This window comes from Oncorhynchus tshawytscha, linkage group LG16, assembly GCF_018296145.1.
Source record: "Oncorhynchus tshawytscha isolate Ot180627B linkage group LG16, Otsh_v2.0, whole genome shotgun sequence".
NCBI classification, from domain to species: Eukaryota; Metazoa; Chordata; class Actinopteri; order Salmoniformes; family Salmonidae; genus Oncorhynchus; species Oncorhynchus tshawytscha.
Genome location: NC_056444.1, coordinates 53,405,056 through 53,427,020, shown reverse-complemented (window position 1 = coordinate 53,427,020; position 21,965 = coordinate 53,405,056). Strand labels below are relative to the sequence as shown.

Genomic DNA, 21,965 nt, shown 5'->3' with positions numbered 1-21,965 from the left:
TTAAATACAAAACTAAATTGACAATACAACTTTCACAAGTTTACATACCAATAAAAATAATTAAAGAAATAAAACACAAAAAAAAGACTAGCCTGCTGGTCTTAAATAGCCCGAGCTATTTAGGAGGGATATCACACCTGGCACAAATTGTCTAGTTGTTTTTTTCCTGATGAGGGGTGCCCTATACCTGCGTCCAGAGGAGAGTAGTTCAAAGTCCAGGTACAGGGGGTGGCTTGGGTCTAAAATGATTGTGAGCCGCAGAGGGCCCTGACCTTAAAGATCTCACCCAGGCCTGAATGTTTGACTCCAAGTACCTTGCTTGCTGTGGTAATAATCACAGAAGATCCATGCTATAGCACTGAACTTTGGCAATATGGATGAATCGAGCCCTAAAGCTTTTTTGTTTTTAACAATACAGCCAGCCACATCAGCACCCCCCCCAATCTGTGCCTGAGGAACTCAGCACTACGTTTTCACCCTTTTCCATTCTCATCCACAGCAGAACATTCCAACTGTTTGAGGCCTTCGGAGTGATTGAATGTAGACCGGAATGGTTAGACACAGTTTCTGTCTGAATCAAACATCTAAATGGTTATTCATAGCAAACTTTATTACAAAATAATTGTTACCTCTAGACTTTACATTTTTACAAACACAATACTTCAAATAATTAAATGACAGAGATTTGACAAATGCACTTTGTAAACATCTCTTAAATACTACAGGAACTTGGACCTCAACTACACCTGCCCTATATTGTGATCCTCCCCTAAATAAGTCAAACGTTACCTGCAGGGATGGCTGACACTGACCAGTGCAAGTACACATGACCACAGTTTAATGGCCATAGAGTTGACTGTCAGAGCAGCACTTTGGAATTCTTCTGGTCATGTGAAGACCACAGCCCTGATTGAGTATGGGCTCAGACAGTCTTTGGAGTACTAATCTTAATGCTCTGGCCCCCATAGGAGAGAGTACGTGGGGTTCTCTCACTTGACATCGTCGTCGTCCTCCTCCTCCTCCTCCTCTTCCCCGACCTCCATGTAGCACAGACACAGTTGCTCTTTCCCCAACAGAATCAAGGAGTCTCCACTGCAGTGCCAAGTCACTGACTGCACCTGGAAACCACCTAGGAAGGAGGGACACACGAGGCGTTAAGGACCTCCACCTACTGCTCACATATGCCAAGCTGAAGTGTCCCTACCAGTGTACTGTTCCTCCATTTCAGTGTTCCCCCAGCTCTTCCACTCAGTTGTTCTAGCGGAGTACTTGATTTAACTTGGTTTGGGAAACAGTCCTATTTCTATTACTGTGGAGTTTGCAGTGACCTGATGAATATCCATTTGGAATGTAAATATTGTGAACCAATAAAAGTACACAGAGCATTTGACTGTGCTTGACTACTTATTTTACAGTTTTATTACAACCCATGATAAGTGATGTGTGTTTGACTTCACATGCTATGCGGTTTGTGGTGACGGCCAGGTCAGAGCTACAGTACCTTCAGCAGGGACCTGGACAGAGACGCAGCCTGCGGGGGACCAGAGGTAGAGCTTGGCGTTGCCGGTGCAGAGGGCCAGACGGGGCCGACGGGGGTCCCACTGGAAGCAGCGCACGGCCGACGTCTGCTCCAGAACAGCCAGAAGCCCCAGCCTCTGCATGTCCCATACCCACACCACGCAGGCCATGTTGTCTACAGGGAGACACACAAACCCTAGTCAGCACCATCATTGCCACCATACAATTAAACGGGACTAGTAATTATGTGACAGCCACCAAATGCTATACAAACTATTCAGAAAATGATTGACATCATCTAACCCTGGTTGGTAAAGGGTCATTTTGTGAGTGTGGGTCTGCAGGGTTTACACCTATGGCTAGTAGAGCAACGTTACAGTGTGAATCTGTCCCTTACCATTCTTCGTGGCCAGGTAGCGGTTGTCCGAGCTGAATGCCATGGAGGAGACCCCGACTTTAGGGTTGGCACGGTCCAGGTCAGGTTTGACCACAGGTACCTGGACTGGCAATGGGCAGATCTCATCTACAACAGAGGGATGCGCCACAGAAGCAGGATCAATAAGTCAGACAATTTTGACAGTGATATAGCCTCTGTGATAAAAAACTTATTTTCCAGTGTACTAATAAAAATTTGGCTGAATATGGGTTATTATACCATCTCAATTTCATCTATTCCAAATTGCATATTTTCTTAGGCTATAATACTTTTCATAAGGTTGGGGTTTAATGAAAGAGTTATAGCTAAGAATGTTGCATATTTAATTAAATATACACTCCTGTTGGCTAATATCCACTGTCAGGTGTGGCGTGATGAGTTGTGCTTACATTTGCTCTGTGTGTTGAAGAGGGTGCTGCCCATAGTGATGAGTTGTGCTTACATTTGCTCTGTGTGTTGAACAGGGTGCTGCCCATAGTGATGCGTTGCTGAATGAACAGGTCCGCACTCCCCACCACCGGCTTCCTCTCCACCTCCTTGTAGACCACCTGACAACACAAGCTCCTGTCAGTCACCTGACATGGTCAACACTTCCTCAGCTACACCCAAGCATTAAAGTGCCCAGTTAGGTAAATAATGGTCCTTTCGCAGCACTTGCTCACAATTAAAAGCATTGTGTTTCAAGCAATTACATATAAAGCAGTAGAGGGAGACATGAAATGGAGTGTGAGTATTGTAGCAGAGGGGACAGTGATACAGTCCCAAAATCATTTGCATGGCAGAAAGTAAATACAACTTCCAAAATACAACGGGACAGCCGAGTGCTGAAGCAAGTAGTGTGTAAAAATCATCTGTCCTAGGTGAAAGCCACAATCCCTTATTGATGTCACTCACTTGTTAAATCCACTTCAGAGTAGGTGAAGGGGAGACAGGTTAAAGAAGGATTTTTAAGCCTCGGAACAATTCAAACATGGATTTTGCCTGTGTGCGCCATTCAGAGAGTGAATAGGCAAGACAATTTTTTAAGTGCCTTTGAACCGGATATGGTAGGTGAAAGGCGCCCTGGTTTGTATCAAGAACTGCAACGCTGCAGGGTTTTTCATGTTCATGTTTTTCAAGTTGTGTTTCCCAATGTAGAGTAACTTGACAGCCCTTCAGCCGTGGTATATTGGCCATATATCACAAACCCCGAGGTGCCTTATTGCCACAGAAACTGGTTACCAATGTAATTAGAGCAGTAAAAATAAACGTTTTGCATTACCCGTGGTATAGTCTGATATACCACAGCTTTAAGCCAAATCAGCAATCAGGGCTCAAACCCCCCAGTTTATAAATCTATTTAACTGCAACTGGTCTTGCTTGCGAGCGGTTCAATCAAAAACATATTAGTGGAGATCAAGAAGAAGAATGGAGGAAGGACAGGGGGGGACACAGAGGGTTAAGAACAATTGACGAAGAGTAGTAGAGTGTAAGGGCATACTAGTGAAAGTTGTATGGACCCCTTAACCCCTACCCCTCAGCACGTTAGGTCATCACATAACTGACATGTACTCATTGGAAAGAGTACTCACAGCTTTAGTATTGTTGATGGAGGCTGGGTGGTCAAACTCAGTCACTTTCTTCCAGGTGATGTGGTTTAGGATCCGGACCTGATCAAAACCATCAGGTAAGCCCACATCAGTCATACCACCAACTCCATGTCCCTATAGTCTAAAATAGCTTCAATTCATTATATTCTTTTCTACATGACTATGGGGATATTCCAGACACAAAATGCATTCTCCATTGAAAGTGCTTTCATTACAGGACTACGCCTTATCTGTGTCTGGGAAACCAGCCCCAAATGTTTGGAATGGGACTTGACCACTAAATCACTTCTCTGTAAAGGCCTACGCACGATAGTAGATAAGAGTTTCTTTTCAGGAACCACATCAATATAATCTGCACCCGCGTTCATTTTGCCAGCTATTTTAGATTTAGTCTTAAAATATATTTCAGTTATCAGTCACATAGTCAGTGCATTTTATCCAATACATAACTACAACTTTCTGCTTCCCTTGTGTGCAGATAGCCTTGTCCAACTAAGCCCACTATCCCCTCGTATACCTTAGCTGTCAACATTGCTATTGTGGCAGATTTTAGCCAATACCAGGAATAATAAACCATATGGCTATAAAGCCATTGCTACAGGTTCACCAATTCAGAGCTCTGATTTTCTCCCCATCATAACTGCCGGAGGGGGGTAAATAAGTGATTTCCTTGAAAAGGGGACAAGACGAGCTTTCCAACAATGCCAGAAGTATTATGTCAGAAAAAAGCAACTCGCATTTGTGGAACCGCAAGAATGGCAACATAGATGAATTACAGCACACATGAATGACCATTAGGCTCATGTGGAATTCTCATCTAGTTACATTTTCAACAACTAAAATGAAGTAATTTGTAATGTCTCCCCCCCAAGGCATTTCTCGTTATCGTCACTCGCTTTCATCAAGAAAAATAGGTCATTGACGAAATTAAATTATTGTTGAAGAAATTAACACGGATCTGCACAGGTTGCACAGAATGGGTGTATCTGGAAGCCACCGTAAGCCTATTGAAAGAGAAGGAGACAGAGCACAGACCTTTCCATCATAGCTGCCGATGGCCAGGAACTGACTGCTGGGACTCCAGGCCAGAGACTTGATGCCCAGCGACCACTCATACGCACTGAAGGTGGACAGCAGCCGGCCGTCCAGCGAGTACAGCAGCACCTTGTACTGGGGAGAGAGCGCACACACACTCTCTCAGGGTTCCCACTCTGTCAACATATTGTCAACTAATTTTCCAATGGCTTACCTCCAAACAGCTGTCCCATACAGCCAGAACACAGCCGTTAGGAGACCACTCCACCCCCGCCAAGTCCTGGGTCTCTGTTTCAAAGTGCTTTGAAAGGTAGACAGGGGAGGTCAAACAAGAGGATACAGACAATTAGCAGAAAATAGACAGGGAAAAACTGCGCATCTGTACAGGTGCATCGGTTGTTTGGGTCTCACTTTACAATGTGTCAAAATGTACAAAACATTAGGAACATGAGCTCTTTCCATGACAGAATGACCAGGTGAAAGCTTTGATCCCTTATTGATGTCACTTGTTACATTCACTTCAAATCAATGTAGATGAAGGGGAGGAGACCGTTTTAAAGGATTTTAAGCCTTGAGACATGGATTGTGTATGTGTGCCATTCAGGGGGTGAATGGGCAAGAAAATATTTAAGCGAACTGGGTATGGTAGTAGGTGCCAGGCACACCAGTTTGCATGTCAAGAAATGCAACGTTGTTGGGTTTTTCACACTCAGTTTCCAGTGTGCAAGAATGGTCCACCACACAAAGGACATCCAGCAAACTTGACACAACTGTGGGAAGCATTGGAGTTAACATGGGCCAGCATCCCTGTGGAACGCTTGACACCTTGTCAAGTCCATGCCCCGATGAATTGAAAGCGTTCCTAATGTTTTGTAAACTCAGCAAAAAAAGAAAACATCCTCACTGTCAACTGCATTTATTTTCAGTTAACTTAACATGTAAATATTGGTATGAACATAAGATTCAACAACTGAGACAAACTGAACAAGTTCTACAGACATGGGACTAACAGAAATGGAATAATGTGTCCCTGAACAAGGGGGGGTGGCAAAATCAAAAGTAAGTCAGAAGCTGGTGTGGCCACCAGCTGCATTAAGTACTGCAGTACATCTCCTCCTCATGGACTGCACCAGATTTGCACCTGCAAGTTCCCTGACATTTCTGAGGGGGGCCCTAGCCCTCCAATCCAACAGGTCCCAGACGTGCTCAATGGGATTGAGATCTGGGCTCGTCGCTGGCAGAACACTGACATTCCTGTCTTGCAGGAAATCAGCCATACTGCTCGTTCTGTGCGGTGGCATTGTCATGCTGGAGGTTCATGTCAGGATGAACCTGCAGGAAGGGTACCACATGAGGGAGGAGGATGTCTTCCCTGTAACGCACATCGTTGAGATTGCTTGCAATGACAACAAGCTCAGTCCGATGATGCTGTGACACACCTCCCCAGACCATGATGGACCCTCCACCTCCAAATCGATCCCACTGCAGAGTACAGGCCTCGGTGTAACGCTCATTCCTTCAACGATAAACACAAATCTGGCCATCACCTCTGGTGAGACAAAACCGTGACTAGTCAGTGAAGAGCACTTTTTGGAAGTCCTGTCTGGTCCAGCGATGGTGGGTGTGCCCATAGGCGACGTTGTTGCCAGTGATGTCTGGTGAGGACCTGCCTTACAACAGGCCTACAAGCCCTCAGTCCAGCCTCTCTAAGCCTATTGCGGACAGTCTGAGCACTGATGGAGGGATTGTGCGTTCCTGGTGCAACTCGGGCAGTTGTTGTTGCCATCCTGTACCTGTCCTGCAGGTGTGATGTTCGGATGTACCGATCCTGTGCAGGTGATGTTACACGTGGTTTGCCACTGCGAGGACGTTCAGCTGTCCATCCCGTCTCCCTGTCTTAGGCATCTCACAGCATGGACATTGCAATTTATTGCCCTGGCCACATCTGCAGTCCTCATGCCTCCTTACAGCATGCCTGAGGCACGTTCACGCAGATGAGCAGGGACCCTGGGCATCTTTCTTATGGTGGTTTTCAGAGTCAGTAGAAAGGCCTCTTTAGTGTCCTAAGTTTTCATAACTGTGACCTTAATTGCCTACCGTCTGTAAGCTGTTAGTGTCTTAACGACCATTCCACAGGTGCACGTTCATTAACTGTTTATGGTTCATTGAACAAGCATGGGAAACAGTGTTTAAAAACCTTTACAATGAAGATCTGTGAAGTTATTTCGATTTTTACAAATTATCTTTGAAAGACAGGGTCCTGAAAAAGGGACATTTCTTTTTTTTGCTGAGTTTATCAAACTAAAATGTAAATCCCCAAACTTTTTTTGGGACACTCCCGTGGTGGGAGCTCTGAGTGGCACTCACCCTCAGTAGGTGCCAGTCGTCACACACAAACACGCTAACATAGTCTCTGCAGTCGCGGCGCTCCGCTAGGGCCATGTAGCAGCCGTCCCTGCTGAAGTCTATCCCTGGAACCACAGACCAGGGGGGAAACAATGCACAGGAAACGCTATTTAACATAGTCAAAATCTTTCCCCACACAAGCACACCTGACTCAACTACTCATCATCTAGTCCTTGTACAAAGACAATGTTGGGATAGAGGACAATTTGCAGATGCAAAAGTGATATGCTTTAGACCTACATTATGTTAATCTAGGTGACAAAATGATTTGTGGTCATTTAGTCGTCATGTTAACCTATAGCGTTGCTGTGGTGTACAGCACAGTCTATCGAGTGTAACTATCAAGAGGCCTTCAGCGGCAAGTGGTTGGCATTGCTGGATTATTTATACGGTGGATCCAACGGTGCTTGGGTCACGTGGTGGTGGTGTGTGAACCTTTGGGTAGTGGTTGGAGCCCAAGACAATAACTCCACTGGCTGCTGACAAACAGGTTATGGCGAGCATGCACCATTTACTGAAGAGGGCTCCAGCTGTCAGCAGATGGCCCATAGGCCCTAAGGTCAAGGGACAGGGAGGGACGCGATTCACCAGCCCATGTGTCAAGCCAGTCAGTGTGGCCCTGTCCACAAGTCCTCTCGCTGAAAAACACATACACACACTCACGTACTTACCCTTCTGACATGCCTTGGGGTACTTGATGTAAGATACGGCTTTGGTGCACAAGGACCAGACGGTAACTCTCAGCTGTCAAAAAAAAAGAAACAAAATGTAACAAACTATACCTCATCTCCCAGTGAAAGGTTAGCTAGCACAGGGGAATAGCCTACAAAGACTCATCCGTCCAAAAACAGACATCTTTGATCCGCGATCAATTATTTTGAATGTCTTCGCCCATTTAATAAAGCAAACGGCATCGCCGTTTGCACCCCATGCCCGCTCTTCATTGGCAACATGGCCTCTTCCTCTGTAAGAGGAGCTGGATGGAGGCTTTAATGTGGTAAGTGTGGAGCTCAGAGCAGGGCGTCAACAACAGCCGTCTATTAATAAGAGCTCAGTCAACTCTTCGACTAATGAGACCGCTGAGAGCTCCTCGCTATCCCTGCCACTCCGTCCATTTAGGTTTTATACCAAACGCAGCAGTCACCCCGTTCGGCTTCAACACAGCCCCTGGGGGACTCCGTGTCGGTCTGTGGAAGAGATCCACGAGGGTCTTCTTGATGGATAAGACTAAGATGAGCGGTTGTGCTGAATGGTTAAACCACTCACAAGGGAAAGTTCTAAATCTAAAACACTACAATAATGAAATCTCTAGACTATCCATTAATAACAGCAGTTAAGTACAAGTACGACCCTTATCGGTTACCAGCAGAACTGGACAATAGAAACAAGGCCAATGCCAGCCTGTCTACCCGTAAAGATTCACGTCACCCCTGCCCCCCAAAATCATCCGAGATGAGCTTTACACGTCGCAGCACACAACCAGCAGGCGGACAGTAACACGCTGCATCTAGCTCTCCAAGAACAGCGTGTGACAGGTCCTGCACTCTTAGTTTCTTCCTCGTTTAGTCGTGATCAGAAAAACAAAAGGTGTTCATGTGAAAACATTGAAACTACATATGCTTTGTTAAAAAGAACATAACTAGGTCTATACTGTAAGATGCACAATATAGTATTTGTATTCAGCCTAGAGCGAGCCTAGTTATTATTACTCCTAAAAGTAAAAGCCAGAACAGTAGTCATTCTACACCATCCAAATGACATTATGGCTATGTAGCCTACCACCACAAGCATGTTATGGGTGTAAAATGCAAGGCCTACATATTTTCTTTTACAACCTAGTAGGCCAATATAAATGTGCATGCATACACTTCTCCGCACCCTGTCTTATCATACTTTGAATACTAAGCCTGTGCAAATGCTGGACTAAACTAGTCTCGGTGATCAGCCAAGACTGTTATGCGGCTTCATAACAATAAATAAGCTTGAGACAGAGGTGACAAAGTCGAGGGTCGTCAATTCAAGTGTGAACTGTAATCAAGACCCTCAGCCTCTGTGCGGCCTTGGTAGGCGGCGGCTTATATGGTTTGCATGTCAGAACACACATCGACACTCCCAAAATACCAATTAAAACTTCATTCAGGGTGCTCCCTTTGCCTACACTTACCTTCCTGTAAGAGAAGTGCAAACATCAGAAAACTACACAACTGTATGAAGAAGGAGATGAACTTTAAATAGATCTAGCATGGCATGCTTTCCCTGATTTTCTAACTAGGGCTCACTTTCTCACTCAGGGGAGGAAGGCATTCAGGCAGGAGTCTGTCTGACCTACTGGCTGTTGTTCCCTGGGTAAGGGTCTAACTGACCAGGGCATGCTCCTGAGATACCAAGACATCCAGCTGTGGCCTGTCATTACACCCACAAGCCCCCCCCCCACAGATCCATGGAAACCACCGTCAACACAGCTCAACACAGTTCTTCTTGGACAATTTGTACCCCACCACATTGACATGGGGGGACTGGGTTGGGAGGTTGTCTGGGGGGGGGTGTAACTTTAAACTGGGAAGAGGGAGGGAGCAGCACATATGTAAAATAGGTGAGAAATGCTTCTGTGTTGCCTGGCATGCCAGTCTGGGGCACTGAAGTTGGTAAAACTACATCTTGGAAGCAAACTGGGAGCAGTAGACTGGCGTTTCAGTCTCTAGGACAGAGACAAGATGGTCCAAGAGCAAATAAAGCCGCTTATGTTTAGCCATCAGAATAAAGGGACACAAATAATGCTTTGTATTGGCCTTCACAGCATGATCATCAGCTTTAGGCTTCTTTTCTAGGAAGTTTGTTACAGTGCATTCAGAAAGTATTCAGACCCCTTGACTTTTTCCACATTTTGTTTACATTACAGCCTTATTCTAAAATGGATTAAATACTCTTTCCCCCCCCCCCTCCCTCAATCTACACACAATACCCCATAATGACAAAGCAAAAACAGGTTTAGAAAATGTTGCACATTTATTAAAAATAAAACTGAAATATCACATTTACAAAAGTATTCAGACCGTTTACTCAGTACTTTGTTGAAGCACCTTTTTGGTGGCGATTACAGCCTCAAGTCTTCTTGGGAATGACGCTACAAGCTTGGCACAACTGTATTTGGAGTTTCTTCCATTCTTCTCTGCAGATCCTCTCAAGCTCTGTTAGGTTGGATGGGGAGCATCGATGCACAGCTATTTTTAAGTCTCCCCAGAGATGTTCGAACGGCTGGGCCACTCAAGGACATTGAGACTTGTCCCGAAGCCACTTACTTCTGCGTTGTCTTGGCTGTGTGCTTAGGGTCATTGTCCCGTTGGAAGGTGAACCGTCGCCCCAGTTTGAGGTCCTGAGCGCTCTGGAGCAGGATCTCTGTACTTTGCGCCGTTCAGATTTCCCTCAATCCCGACTAATCTCCCAGTCCCTGCATCTGAAAAACATCCCCACAGCATGCTGCCACCACCATGCTTCACTGTAGGGATGGTACCAGGTTTCCTCCAGACCTGACACTTGGCATTCAGACCAAAGAGTTCAATCTTGGTTTCATCAGACCAGAGAGTCTTGTTTCTCAAACATCTTCAATTTAAGAGTGATAGAGGCCAGTGTTCTTGTGGACCTTCAATGCTGTAGAAATGTTTTGGTACCCTTCCACAGATCTGTGCCTCAACACAATCCTGTCTCGGAGCACTACAGACAATTCCTTTGAACTCATGGCTTGGTATTTGCTCTGACATGCACTGTCAACTGTGGGACCTTACATAGACAGGTGTGTGCCTTTCCAAAGCATGTCCAATCAATTTACCACAGCTGGACTCCAATCAAGTTGTAGAAACACCTCAAGGATGGTTAACGGAAGCAGGATGCACATGAGCTCAATTTCAAGTCTCATAGCAAAGGGTCTGAATACTTACGTAAATAAGGTACGTTTCTTTTTTTAATAAATTAGCAAAAACGTCAAAACCAGTTCTCTCTTTGTCATTATGCGGTAGTGTATAGATTGATGACGTGAAAAATGTATTTCATCCATTTTAGAATAAGGTTGTAACGTAACAACGTGGAAAAAGGGGTCTACATACTTACCGAATGCACTGTATAAGCAGGGAGGCCATGTGTCGACGAGAAGACAGCACATTTTACAGAGTTGTAGCAGAGGTGCCTGCTAGGGTGTTGTGCTGACTGGCAGGGTGGATGGAGGGCCTAAACCGTGGCTACCAGCTCACAACAGTACTGGTTCACTTCCCATTGGAGGAATTAATTTGACTTCGTTTCATTTATCCTGTTTAAAGCTCTCCCACAGCCTTGTTCTAAACATAACCTCACAGGAGTTATGCCTCAAGCCCTCAACTTAACCCTAGAAAGAACAGGCCCACTGGGACAAGAAAGGCTACACTTGATAAACAGGACCAACTACACCGCAGAATCCCTGACAGCAAATCACAAATCCATCAGCTCCTCCTGTGGCAGCACTTTTTATATGCGAGAGAGAATTAGTGATGCTGCGACTCCTGCGAGGAATCTTTGCATAGGCCTATCTGTCAGCAATGGATAAGTCCATATGCATTCCCCATCAGAGACGGTCTCTCAACCCAATATAGACACATTTCTCCTGTTACAGCCTTATAATTCCCCCGTGGATTGGAGTGCGGTGTAGCCAGGCGTCAGTCTGGATGACTGATTGTCGATTGTCAAGAGTAGAGCTGTGGCAGCTACTTGGGTTCAGTTTCTCTGATAGCTAACGCTGCCAACATGCTACGCGCTAGCGGGGATCCCGCGCCGCCGGCCAGGCACGCAGCTAACCTGATCCCAACAATGCATAAACCATTAGAGGTATATAATGTTCGTGCCGGCCTTGAGTGGATGTCTTCCACACCCGTTTTACAGCTCGCTCAGCTGGTTTGTTGGATTAGCAGTGAATATGTGCAGCATAGTGCCAGTGGAGAGAATCAGGAGTGGGAATTCAAACATGTATGGCTTTTTGATTCGAACATACAATGAGGGTAAAAGTTATTTTACAAACACCTATTTGAATGACATCGGGCCTATCCATGAAGCTAGTCCTAATTACCAATGTTAAGTCACTTCTGAAGAGTGTAATACGATAGGCAACCCACTCAGACAACCAAGAGACTCCAGGATGTCCTGCTAACTTGTAAGAACATGGAGAATGCAATAGACTAATCAACTATAGACTAACCAATTGTCCTTTATGTACAGTAGCGAGAGGCCATAAGCTAAATCACATAACGCATGCAAGATATGGTGTAAGACAATTTTAGCATCAAAAAAGCTGCTTGTTAACCATTTGAAATCATTTGTACATGGACAAAAAGCGCAAAGCACAGTAAAGCAGTGCAAACTGTGGTGAGGGCTGGAGGTAAGATCAGATCCGGAGACTGGCTCACGCCGCGGCCTGCTGCTCCGGCGACTCTCCCACGCGAAATGGCATATCTACAGAGATGAACGTAAATCCAAACCCTCGTCTAGCACCATCAGCTGTTAACTGACAAATTGCACCCATGTATCAAAACAGTCAGTGGGGAGAAAAGAAAACACACAGTCACACACACACACACAGTGGGTTCAACAGACAGCAGCTGTCCCCTAACAAGTTAATATAGCATCTTGTTCATGAGCTCCCGGCTGAAACTGAGCCCTGATACGAACACCAGTCTGGCACAGCCATAATGAAATCTTTGTGGAGGGGTGAAGGTGAGGTCAGCAGCACTGGGCAACGCGGGCGTCATCACCCCTAGACTTTTGGTAAACGGGCTTAGCACCCCAAATGTGAATACAGGGGATCTTGCATGAGTTCTGAGCCATGCAAGGCAACAAACAGGGGGGGCTACTTGATCTTATCCAATAAGAAATGCACATTTTGTTGCAAAATGTATTTGTTTTACATCTTCCCCAAATCAACAACTGACAATTGTTCCCTTCTCAGAATTTAATGGAAAGAGCAGACAGACCCAGGAGCAGACAGACCTAGGGAGACTCCATTCTATTCCTGTGTTAGTTGAAGAAGCAGACAGACAAAGCAGAAATGTCAGACACTTGCACTCCCTGCTCCCTCTCAAACCTCCAGACACAGTTGTGCCTGGGCCCCGGCACCTGTCAGTGAGTCTTGGAGTCGGGTTCGGGTGTCAGGCGAACCCCGCCATGGCACGGTGCCCAAGTCGTAACCCAAACAGGCGGGAGAGGACGAGTGCAGCCCACTCCCCCCTCCGATACCTAGGGACAAATATGCTCTCAACAAGCCAGACGACTGCACTTTCACCTACAGTCGTTGCAGACGTGCAAAGCAAGCTGCGATGTCGTCACACCGACACTGGTTTGGTTCCAGCAAGCATGTTCATTCAAAGTCTAAACTAATCAGAAAGACACTATAAATGTACTTTGCCATTTCTTATTAAGCAAAACTCACCACATTAAAAATGTCTAAGTGTGGCGGAATTTTACAGCCTATTGGATGTGTGACATAACACATTGGATGGATTGTCATCTTCCAAGAATATAACATAAATATCTACAGCCCAATTCCGTTTCTCCCCCTGTACACTTCCACCATGGATTTCAAAGGGAGGGAGTAGTGTACGGAACATGGTGAAAACCCACTTAAGCACAGACTTACACCAATCCAGTGCTTTTTAAATGCTTCAAAGGGAATGAACGAGTGCACACTTCAGGGAGGAGAAATTAAATAGGACTCGAAGGAACTTAATTTGTGTGTCGAGGATATGACAGAACACTAGCTGGAGTAACTGAAATCAGGCATACATTTGTCAGGTGGGGCAGGGTCTGGTGTCTGCTGTCTATTTTCAGGTCTCCTCCTTCATTATGGGCAGCAACAGTCGACACCAGACAGAAACACATAAACACACTCCTAGTGACTTCACACTTACATGGAACTCTGTGGTGTTGAGAATGTGACGTCCGTCTGGGCTCCAGCGCGAGGAGACTAGTCCTATCGAGCCCTCGTCAATCTTACAGTACCAGTCGGGCTGCTCTAGAGACCACACCTGAGAGGAGAGAGAGATTGTGAGAGAAGGACAACTGCCTTTCCCTGAGCTCAACCTGTACTCAAACCTTTGACCACACCAAATCTGACCCAGAGACGAAATGAAAGACTGGAGATGGTTACCTCTGCAAAAGTAAGCTGTTCTTTTTGCACAGTGCATTTGATCTTAACACTGTCTCAAATGAGGGGTAATTTCCCTTTCATTACAAAATGGTCAGTAATTATCTACTTAAACTCCACTTTATCTGTGCAAGTTGTTGATTTATATTTGTACACTTTATTCCCAGTTTAATTTCCCACATTCTGTATATTTAAGCATTCATCAACAGTCTGAACAAGCTAATTCAGCACCTAAAAATAAAATACACCAACTGTCATTATTGGACAAATGAGATAAAAACAATATGCACTAGCCTAATAGAGGAGTGCATACCTGCACTAGTCCTCTCTTGTACATGGCACAGAGGATGAAGAGCGAGTCAGAGGACCACTCCATGTGGACTATCTGGTCCAGGCAAGTGTAAAGGTGCAAGATCTGTAGGGTGTTCACGTCACGCACCACCAGCCTGTACTGCACACACGTGGCCTGGGGGGCAGATGGAGAGAGACAGGCAGTGAGACAGTCAAGCAGAAAAAGTTGTGTTCCGGCACATCTGTGTACTTTTGGACTTGTTAACTCCTCGGTTGTAAGCCCATGAACGTCCATCTGCCATGCCTGTTGTCGATGTTTAAAAGTGCATATTTGAGTGCATAAGTGGAGTACATACGGTGTGCATCATATTTGCACTGAAAACATTTATATGACTAGGGTACCTGCCATGCGGTGGCGGACCAAAATTCAGACATATTGTTGCATTTTTTTCTGGGTTGTGCAAAATCATTAAGAAAAACACAAAACCAGTCTGCACAACACCAAGGTGAATGGGTTTAGTCTTGACCCTTGGTTGCCAGTTTTGGGGGGGATGGGTAATGTAATGATGCTCGAGTACCAAATCAACACAAATTTGTTTCTATTTGTCTTTGTTACTTTTTGATATTTATGAGTCTTATTTTCATATATATTTAAATAGTTTTAAATGTTATGATTATTTGTGCTGTTGCAAATGTCTGAATAAAAATTAGTTTGTGCAGAATGGTGCTTTTTTTGGGGGGGAGCATTCGGAAAGTATTAAGAACCCTTCTCCTTTTCCACACATAATACCCCATAATGACAAAGTGAAAACAGGTTTAGACATTTTTGAAAATGTATTAAATACAAACAGAATACCTTATTTACATAAGTATTTAGACCCATTGCTCAAAATTGAGCTCAGGTGCATCCTGTTTCCATTGATCATCCTTGAGATGTTTCTACAAGTTGAGACAGGACTGTGTCGAGGCACAGATCTGGGGAAGGGTACCAAAAAATGTATGCCGCATTGAAAGTCCCCAAGAACACATTCTTAAATGGAAGCAGTTTGGAACCACCAGGACTCTTCTTCGAGCTGGCGGCCCAGCCAAACTGAGCAAGCCGGGGAGAAGGGCCTTGGTCAGGTAGGTGACAAAGAACCTGATGGTCAATCTGACAGAGCTCCAGAGTTCCTCTGTGGAGATGGGAAAGCCTACCAGAAGGACAACCATCTCTGCAGCACTCCACCAATTAGGCCTTTATGGTAGAGTGGCCAGACAGAAGCCACTCCTCACTAAAAGGCATGACAGTCCGCTTGGAGTTTGCCAAAAGGCACCTAAAGGACACTCAGACCATGAGAAACAAGATTCTCTGGTCTGATGAAACCAAGATTGAACACTTTGGCCTGAATGCAAAGTGTCACGTCTGCAGGAAACCCGGCACCATCCCTACGGTGAAGCATGGTGGTGGCAGCATCATGCTGTGGGGATGTTTTTCAGTGGCAGGGACTGGGAGACTAATCAGGATCGAGGAACGGAGCAAAGTACAGAGAGCTCCTTTATGAAAAGCGCTCTGGAGCAGGTTAGGACCGCAGACTGGGGGCGAAGGTTCACCTTCCAACAGGACAACGACCCTAAGCACACAGCCAAGACGACGCAGGAGTGACTTCGGGACAGGTCTCAATGTTCTTGAGTGGCCCAGCCAAAGTTCGGACGTGAACATCTCTGGAGAAACCTGAAAATAGATGTGCAGGGACACTCCGCATCCAACCTGACAGAGCTTGAGAGGATCTGCAGAGAATGGGAGAAACTCCCCAAATACAGGTGTGCCAAGCTTGTAGTGTCATACCGAGAAGACTCAAGGCTATTATCGCTTCAACAAAGTACTGAGTAAAGGGTCTGAATACTTACAGTACCAGTCAAAAGTTTAAATGGGTGCGTGTCCAATGTTTTTTTTTTTTTTACCATTTTCTACATTGTAGAATAATAGTGAAGACATGGAAACTATGAAATAACCAAAAAAGGGTTAAACAAATCAAAATATATTTTAGATTTGATATTATTCAATTAACCACCCTTTACCTGACAGCTTTGCCCACTCTTGACATTCTCTCAACCAGCTTGATGAGATATTAACCTGGAATGCATTTCAATTACTGGTCTGCCTTGTTAAAGTTACATTTGTGGAATTTCCTTCCTTCATAATGGGTTTGGGCCAATAAGTTGTGTTGTGACAAGGTAGGGGTGGTATACAGAAGATAGCCCTATTTGGTAAAAGACCAAGTCCATATTATGGCAAGAACAGCTCAAATAAGCAGAGAAATGACAGTCCATTACTTTAAGACATGAAGGTCAGTCAATCCGGAAAATTGCAAGAACTTTTAAAGTTTCTTCAAGTGCAGTCGGAAAAACCATGAAGCGCTATGATGAAACTGGCTCTCATGAGGACCACCACAGGAAAGTAAGACCCAGAGTTACCTCTGCTACAGAGGATAAGGTCATTAATGTTACCAGCCTCAGAAATTGCAGCACAAATAAATGCTTCACAGACACAACTGTTCAGAGGAGACTACATGAATAAGGCCATGGTCAAATTGCTGAAAAGAAACCACTCCTAAAAGGACACCAATAAGAAGAAGATTTAGACCGGTGGAAATCTGTCCTTTGGTCTGATGAGTCCAAATTTGAGATCGGTTCCAACCGCCGTGACTTTGAGACGCAGAGTAGGTGAACTAATGATCTCTGCATGTGTGGTTCCCACCGTGAAGCATGGAGGAGGCGGTGTAATGGCGTGTGGGTGCTTTGCTGGTGACACTGTCGGATTTATTTAGAATTCAAGGCACACTTAACCAGCATGGCTACCACAGCATTCTGCAGCGATACGCCATCCCATTTGGTTTGCGCTTAGTGGGACTATCATTTGTTTTTCACCAGGACAATGACCCAACACACCTTCAGGCTGTGTAAGGTCTATTTGATGACCTGGCCTCCAATAACCTCCACCCAATTGAGATGGTTTGGGATGAGTTGGACCGCAGAGTGAAGGAAAAGCAGCCAACAAGTACCCAGCATATGTGGGAATTCCTTAAAGAGAGTTGAAAAAGCATTCCAGGTGAAGCTGGTTGAGAGAATGCCAAGAGGGTGCAACGCTGTCAAGGCAAAGGGTGGCTACTTTTTGGGTTAATACATGATTCCACATGTGTTATTTCATAGTTTGGATGTCTTCACTATTATTCTACAATGTAGAAAATAGTAAAAATAAAAACCCTTCAATGAGTAGGTGTCCACACTGGTACTGTACGTAAATATGATATTTCCATTTTTATTTAATACATTTGCAAAAATGTCTAAAAACCTGTTTTTGCTTTGTTATTATGGGTTAGTGTGTAGATTGATGGGGGGGGAAACGATTTAATCCATTTTAGAATAAGGTTGTATCATAATGTGGGAAAAGTCAAGGGGTCTGAATACTTTCAGAAGGTAATTTATAGGCATGTTGCTACAGTGCTTCAGAAAGTATTCACACCCCTTGATTTTTTTTTTTTTACACATTCTGTTATGTTACAAAGTGGGATTAAAATTGATTTGTCTTTTGTCAATGATCCACAAACAATACTCTAATGTCAAAGTTGGGGACAAATTCTACCTTTATTAATTAAAATGCTAATATATTGATTAAATAGGTATTCAACCATTAGTCAATAAATGTTACAATCACCTTCGACAGCGATTACAGCTGCAAGTGTGTTTGGGTAAGTCTAAGAGCTGTGCATACCTGGATTGTACAATATTTGCCCATTATTCTTACAAAAAAAAAAAAAAAGATCTTCAAGCTCTGTATAGTTCATCTTTGATCATTGCTAGACACCAATTTTCATGTTTTGCCATAGATTCTCAAGCCGATTTAAGTCAAAACTGTAACTAGGCCAATCAGGAACATTCAATGTCATCTTGGAAAGCAACTCCAGTGTATAATTTGGCCTTGTGTTTTAGGTTATTGTCCTGCAGAAAGGTGAATTTGTCTCCCAGTATCTGTTAGAAAGCAGAATGAACCAGGTTCTCCTCTAGGATTTTGCCTGTGCTTAGATCTATTAAGTTTATTTTTTATCCTAAATAACTCCCTAGTCCTTGCCGATGACAAGCATACCCATAACATGAAAATGTGCATATTTTCTTTACGTGCATTTTAGAATATTTGCATGAAATTTGTAGACAATTTGATGGAAACCTAGCTATATATTCACGTTTCTTTCTTTACTCACCCTCTTCTGAACTCTCAAACAATTTGATCGAAATTATGTAGCCCATGTCTCTGCGTCATTCCTGAACTGCTGCGATTTGAACTATCGATCCAAAAATATAGCCTATATGAAGGGCCAGCTACAACCTTCTGTCTGTTGAAACTGATATTGCTGTAGCACAAGCAAGACAGTCTACACATTGCATTAGGGCAAAACAATTATTGTTGTGCGTGATGTAATCTTTACAATTTTGCTGCCATATAGCCAGTCTGCCTCCTGTTCAGACAATGTTTCCAATGATGAAGAAATGACATAAAATCGCTATTGACTGAGTGTCTTGCGACTTGATTGTTTGATATGCTGTGTAAGCTACATATAGCTTGCCTAAATAGCTGCATTTAACTCCTGAAAAAATAACATGAAATTGCTAGACCTCTTTATGTCATGCTTATGTTTGCAACAGCTTACTGTTACAATTAGCTACGTTTGATCGAACTGTTTTGTGTACAAGTGGCAGCAGAGTCACGGAGTGACTGAGCAATGAGCGGCAGCTGAAAGGAGGTAGGTAGACTAGTGGATCCTGCATGCCCAGAAATATCTGTATATTTAGCAACAGCAAGTCACTCCATAATAAAAAATAAAGTTTTCCTATCTCTAGAGGTTAAATAAAAAAGGACTATGGTAAGTGCTAAATCAAGTAACGGGGTTGACGATTTCATCTTAAATCAGCCATAGATCCCCTTGGATTTGTGGAATTGGAAGCTTATAGTGTGCAGGGAGGGACAATTGAATGCAAACAATTTATAAAATGAAACTTAAAACATTTAGAGCCCATCTATAGGTAAGAGTTTTCCACAGCACAACAGAAAATGGCCAAAAAGATTAGAACCAGTTCTGACAATTAGATGTTTGAAAAAATTACTTAAAGGAATATTTTCACCATATTAAAATGAAAGTTCATTTCACTTAACAGGGTTGGCTTTAAAATGAGGTACATGCATTATGTGATTAGATGAATCACTAATTACATTAAATAAACATTAGAATTCAGAAATTACTCAAAGCAACAAAACTATGGATTTACAATGATGGTGAAAGTTTGGAGACATTCTGGGGTTAAGTTAATTAAAATCTTCCTAGAAGTCGCAGAGGGACATGTCAAAATGTAGAATTCTGGCACTTTAGCAATTCTTTATTCATACCATAAATCAGATTTATTGAATTGTCCATGTGGTCTACATTAAAGGGAACTTCATTTAATATAACAAGCTTTTAAATTCTATATTGATGCACAATTTCTACGTAAAATATTAAAGGGATGCAAAAGGAACTAATTTTATGGAACTCAGTAGCCTTCAATTAATAAATCATTATTGGCAGCCGGAAATGAGCTGGCAACCACACACACACACACATCCAGTGTGGCACCTTCTTGCTCCAACCTGTATACAGTATGTATCCGTTTTCGGTTGAATTTTGTGTACAATCTTAATCATTACATTATCTACATTGTTTACCATATATGCATAGTCACTTTAACTATACATTCATATACATACTACATCAATTGAGCTGTGCTCCCGCACATTGGCTAACCGGGCTATCTGCATTGTGTCCCGGCACCTACCAACCCCTCTTTTACGCTATTGCTACTCTGTTCATCATATATGCATAGTCACTTTAAACATATCTACATGTACATAATACCTCAATCAGCCTGACTAACCGGTGTCTGTATGTAGCCTTGCTACTGTGTGTGCGTATATATATGTCTTTTTACTGTGGTTTTATTTCTTTACTTACCTATTGTTCACCTAATACCTTTTTTGCACTATTGGTTAGAGCCTGTAAGCAATAAACTTTGATTTAATTACTAAGTGTATATTGAAACAAATGATTGCTTACCAAATATTTTCCATCTGGTGAAACTCTGCACAGTTGGTTAGACTGTTTGAAGACCTCAGAGAAGTTCATCTCTGAACTTAACTAAATGACTGGTCACTGTAGAAAGGGGACATGATCATGTGATTAGTCAACAGTATACAACTCAATAAAGCTAGCTACTCGCAGTGTTCGCCTAGTCTTGAGTTATTTGGTCAATAATAACCACAAGGTGGCGACTGAGACCGTGAATGTATTTCAAGCCAAAAACCATATGCCTTCTTTGGAAGTTAAGGCTAACTGTACAGTACTACTGTAGCTAACGTTTGCTAAAAATAAAGAAACCTATGCATCTAACTAGTAGTAGTGCGTGAACAAACAAGTCGGTAACGCGACTATTAACATGCACATTGCATTGGTAGCACAGACGAGTGTTATGGCTCTATAATGGCAAGCGAGTAGGTTTAACAGATTAGCTTGCTAAATTAGCAAAGTAGCTACACCTGTTTGATGCCAGTTGAAATGGCTAGCTATTGACAATGAATCATTTGTTATTCCTACCAGTCGCGTAAACAAATCAGTAAATGTGAACCAATGACGAACGTCAGCTAACGTGTTTTTTGCATTCTAAGCAAGCTGGCTCAAGTTAACAGTAGTGTTATCGTCAAGCTTACGTTAGCTAGCCTAGCTAGCTAGATACCGTAGTTCACCAATTCGTTCCACACATATAACGGTATGTTTTAGCGTGAAGTTTTATCGTCCAAGGTTGAGCGACTCACCGGTATCCAGGGTTTGTTGAAAACTTTCCTCGTTCACATGCTATCAAACAAGTGCATGACAACAATAACTGTCTGATACTTGTTTCGGTGCGATGGATTAACCTCACCTCTGGTACCGGATGAGCAGAGGTTGCACAAGAGTCTGGTCAAAGAGCAAACTACTCTGTCACCCGACGTGGTGAGCGCGCAAAATCAAACGCACTTGATATCAAGAGCGCCATCCAATCAGCATGAAGACAGTTTTTCATTATGCCGGGAAATGTAGTTCAGCAGAGGTTACCTAGAGGGGATTCGATTATCTGTCCCGGGTTATCCCGGTGTAAGGAGTTTTATTATGGTGAAAAGTGAGTGCATTCGTTTCGGAACCAGTTGCCGCGTTCAAAACAACTGAGAACTCGGAAATCTCAGACTTCAGTGCATTCAAGACAACTGGGAACTCAAGAAAAAAAACTAGCTCAGGAAAAATCTATTTGAACAATCATCCAACTAGCATTTCCTAATTAAGAACTCGGGTCGCGTTTATCGGGGTAACTTGCCCCTGGAGGTGCCAGTTACCATTCAGGAGCAAAACGTTTTCAATAGTTGTTTTTAATTTATACCCCAAAAATATTAATTGGAATATAATATTGGAATGGAATATAACCAATATCATTA

At 43.5% G+C, this 21,965-nt stretch overlaps 2 protein-coding genes across 4 annotated transcripts in view; one reads left to right on the top strand and one right to left on the bottom strand.

Moving 5' to 3' along the window:
* Positions 1-589: 589 nt before the first annotated feature.
* wrap73 (WD repeat containing, antisense to TP73) lies at positions 590-21,502 on the bottom strand. Of its 3 annotated transcripts, none has more exons than XM_024375404.2 (13): positions 21,312-21,502; positions 20,557-20,652; positions 14,457-14,609; positions 13,908-14,024; positions 7,656-7,728; positions 6,946-7,049; positions 4,793-4,879; positions 4,579-4,713; positions 3,526-3,603; positions 2,344-2,502; positions 1,916-2,041; positions 1,502-1,693; positions 590-1,129 (listed from the first exon to the last, which is right to left on the bottom strand). In XM_024375404.2, the coding sequence occupies exons 2-13, from the start codon at positions 20,623-20,625 to the stop codon at positions 1,106-1,108; spliced, it is 1,317 nt and encodes a 438-aa protein (XP_024231172.1). In that variant the 5' UTR covers positions 20,626-20,652; positions 21,312-21,502; the 3' UTR covers positions 590-1,105. The 3 variants fall into 3 exon arrangements, with proteins under 3 accessions (XP_024231172.1, XP_024231170.1, XP_024231171.1); XM_024375402.2 differs by having other exon boundaries at positions 2,397-2,502; XM_024375403.2 differs by having other exon boundaries at positions 2,397-2,502; positions 21,419-21,440.
* The window catches only part of tp73 (tumor protein p73), a 45,895-nt gene continuing 37,989 nt past the window's right edge, over positions 14,060-21,965 (top strand). The window contains exon 1 of the mRNA XM_024375399.2: positions 14,060-14,156. Within this exon, the coding sequence (XP_024231167.1) occupies positions 14,125-14,156 (32 nt within the window). The 5' untranslated portion in view covers positions 14,060-14,124. The remainder of the gene's footprint in view (positions 14,157-21,965) is intronic.

What these genes read in the sequence shown, in the direction of transcription:
- wrap73 (XM_024375402.2), bottom strand. Translation starts at nt 20,625, where the DNA reads ATGAACTTCTCTGAGGTCTTCAAACAGTCTAACCAACTGTGCAGAGTT. An exon ending in ACAAGAGAGGACTAGTGCAG is followed by an intron (nt 14,025 to 14,456) that starts GTATGCACTCCT and finishes CTCTCCTCTCAG; the next exon opens with GTGTGGTCTCTAGAGCAGCC. An exon ending in CCATCAACAATACTAAAGCT is followed by an intron (nt 2,503 to 3,525) that starts GTGAGTACTCTT and finishes TTGTGTTGTCAG; the next exon opens with GTGGTCTACAAGGAGGTGGA.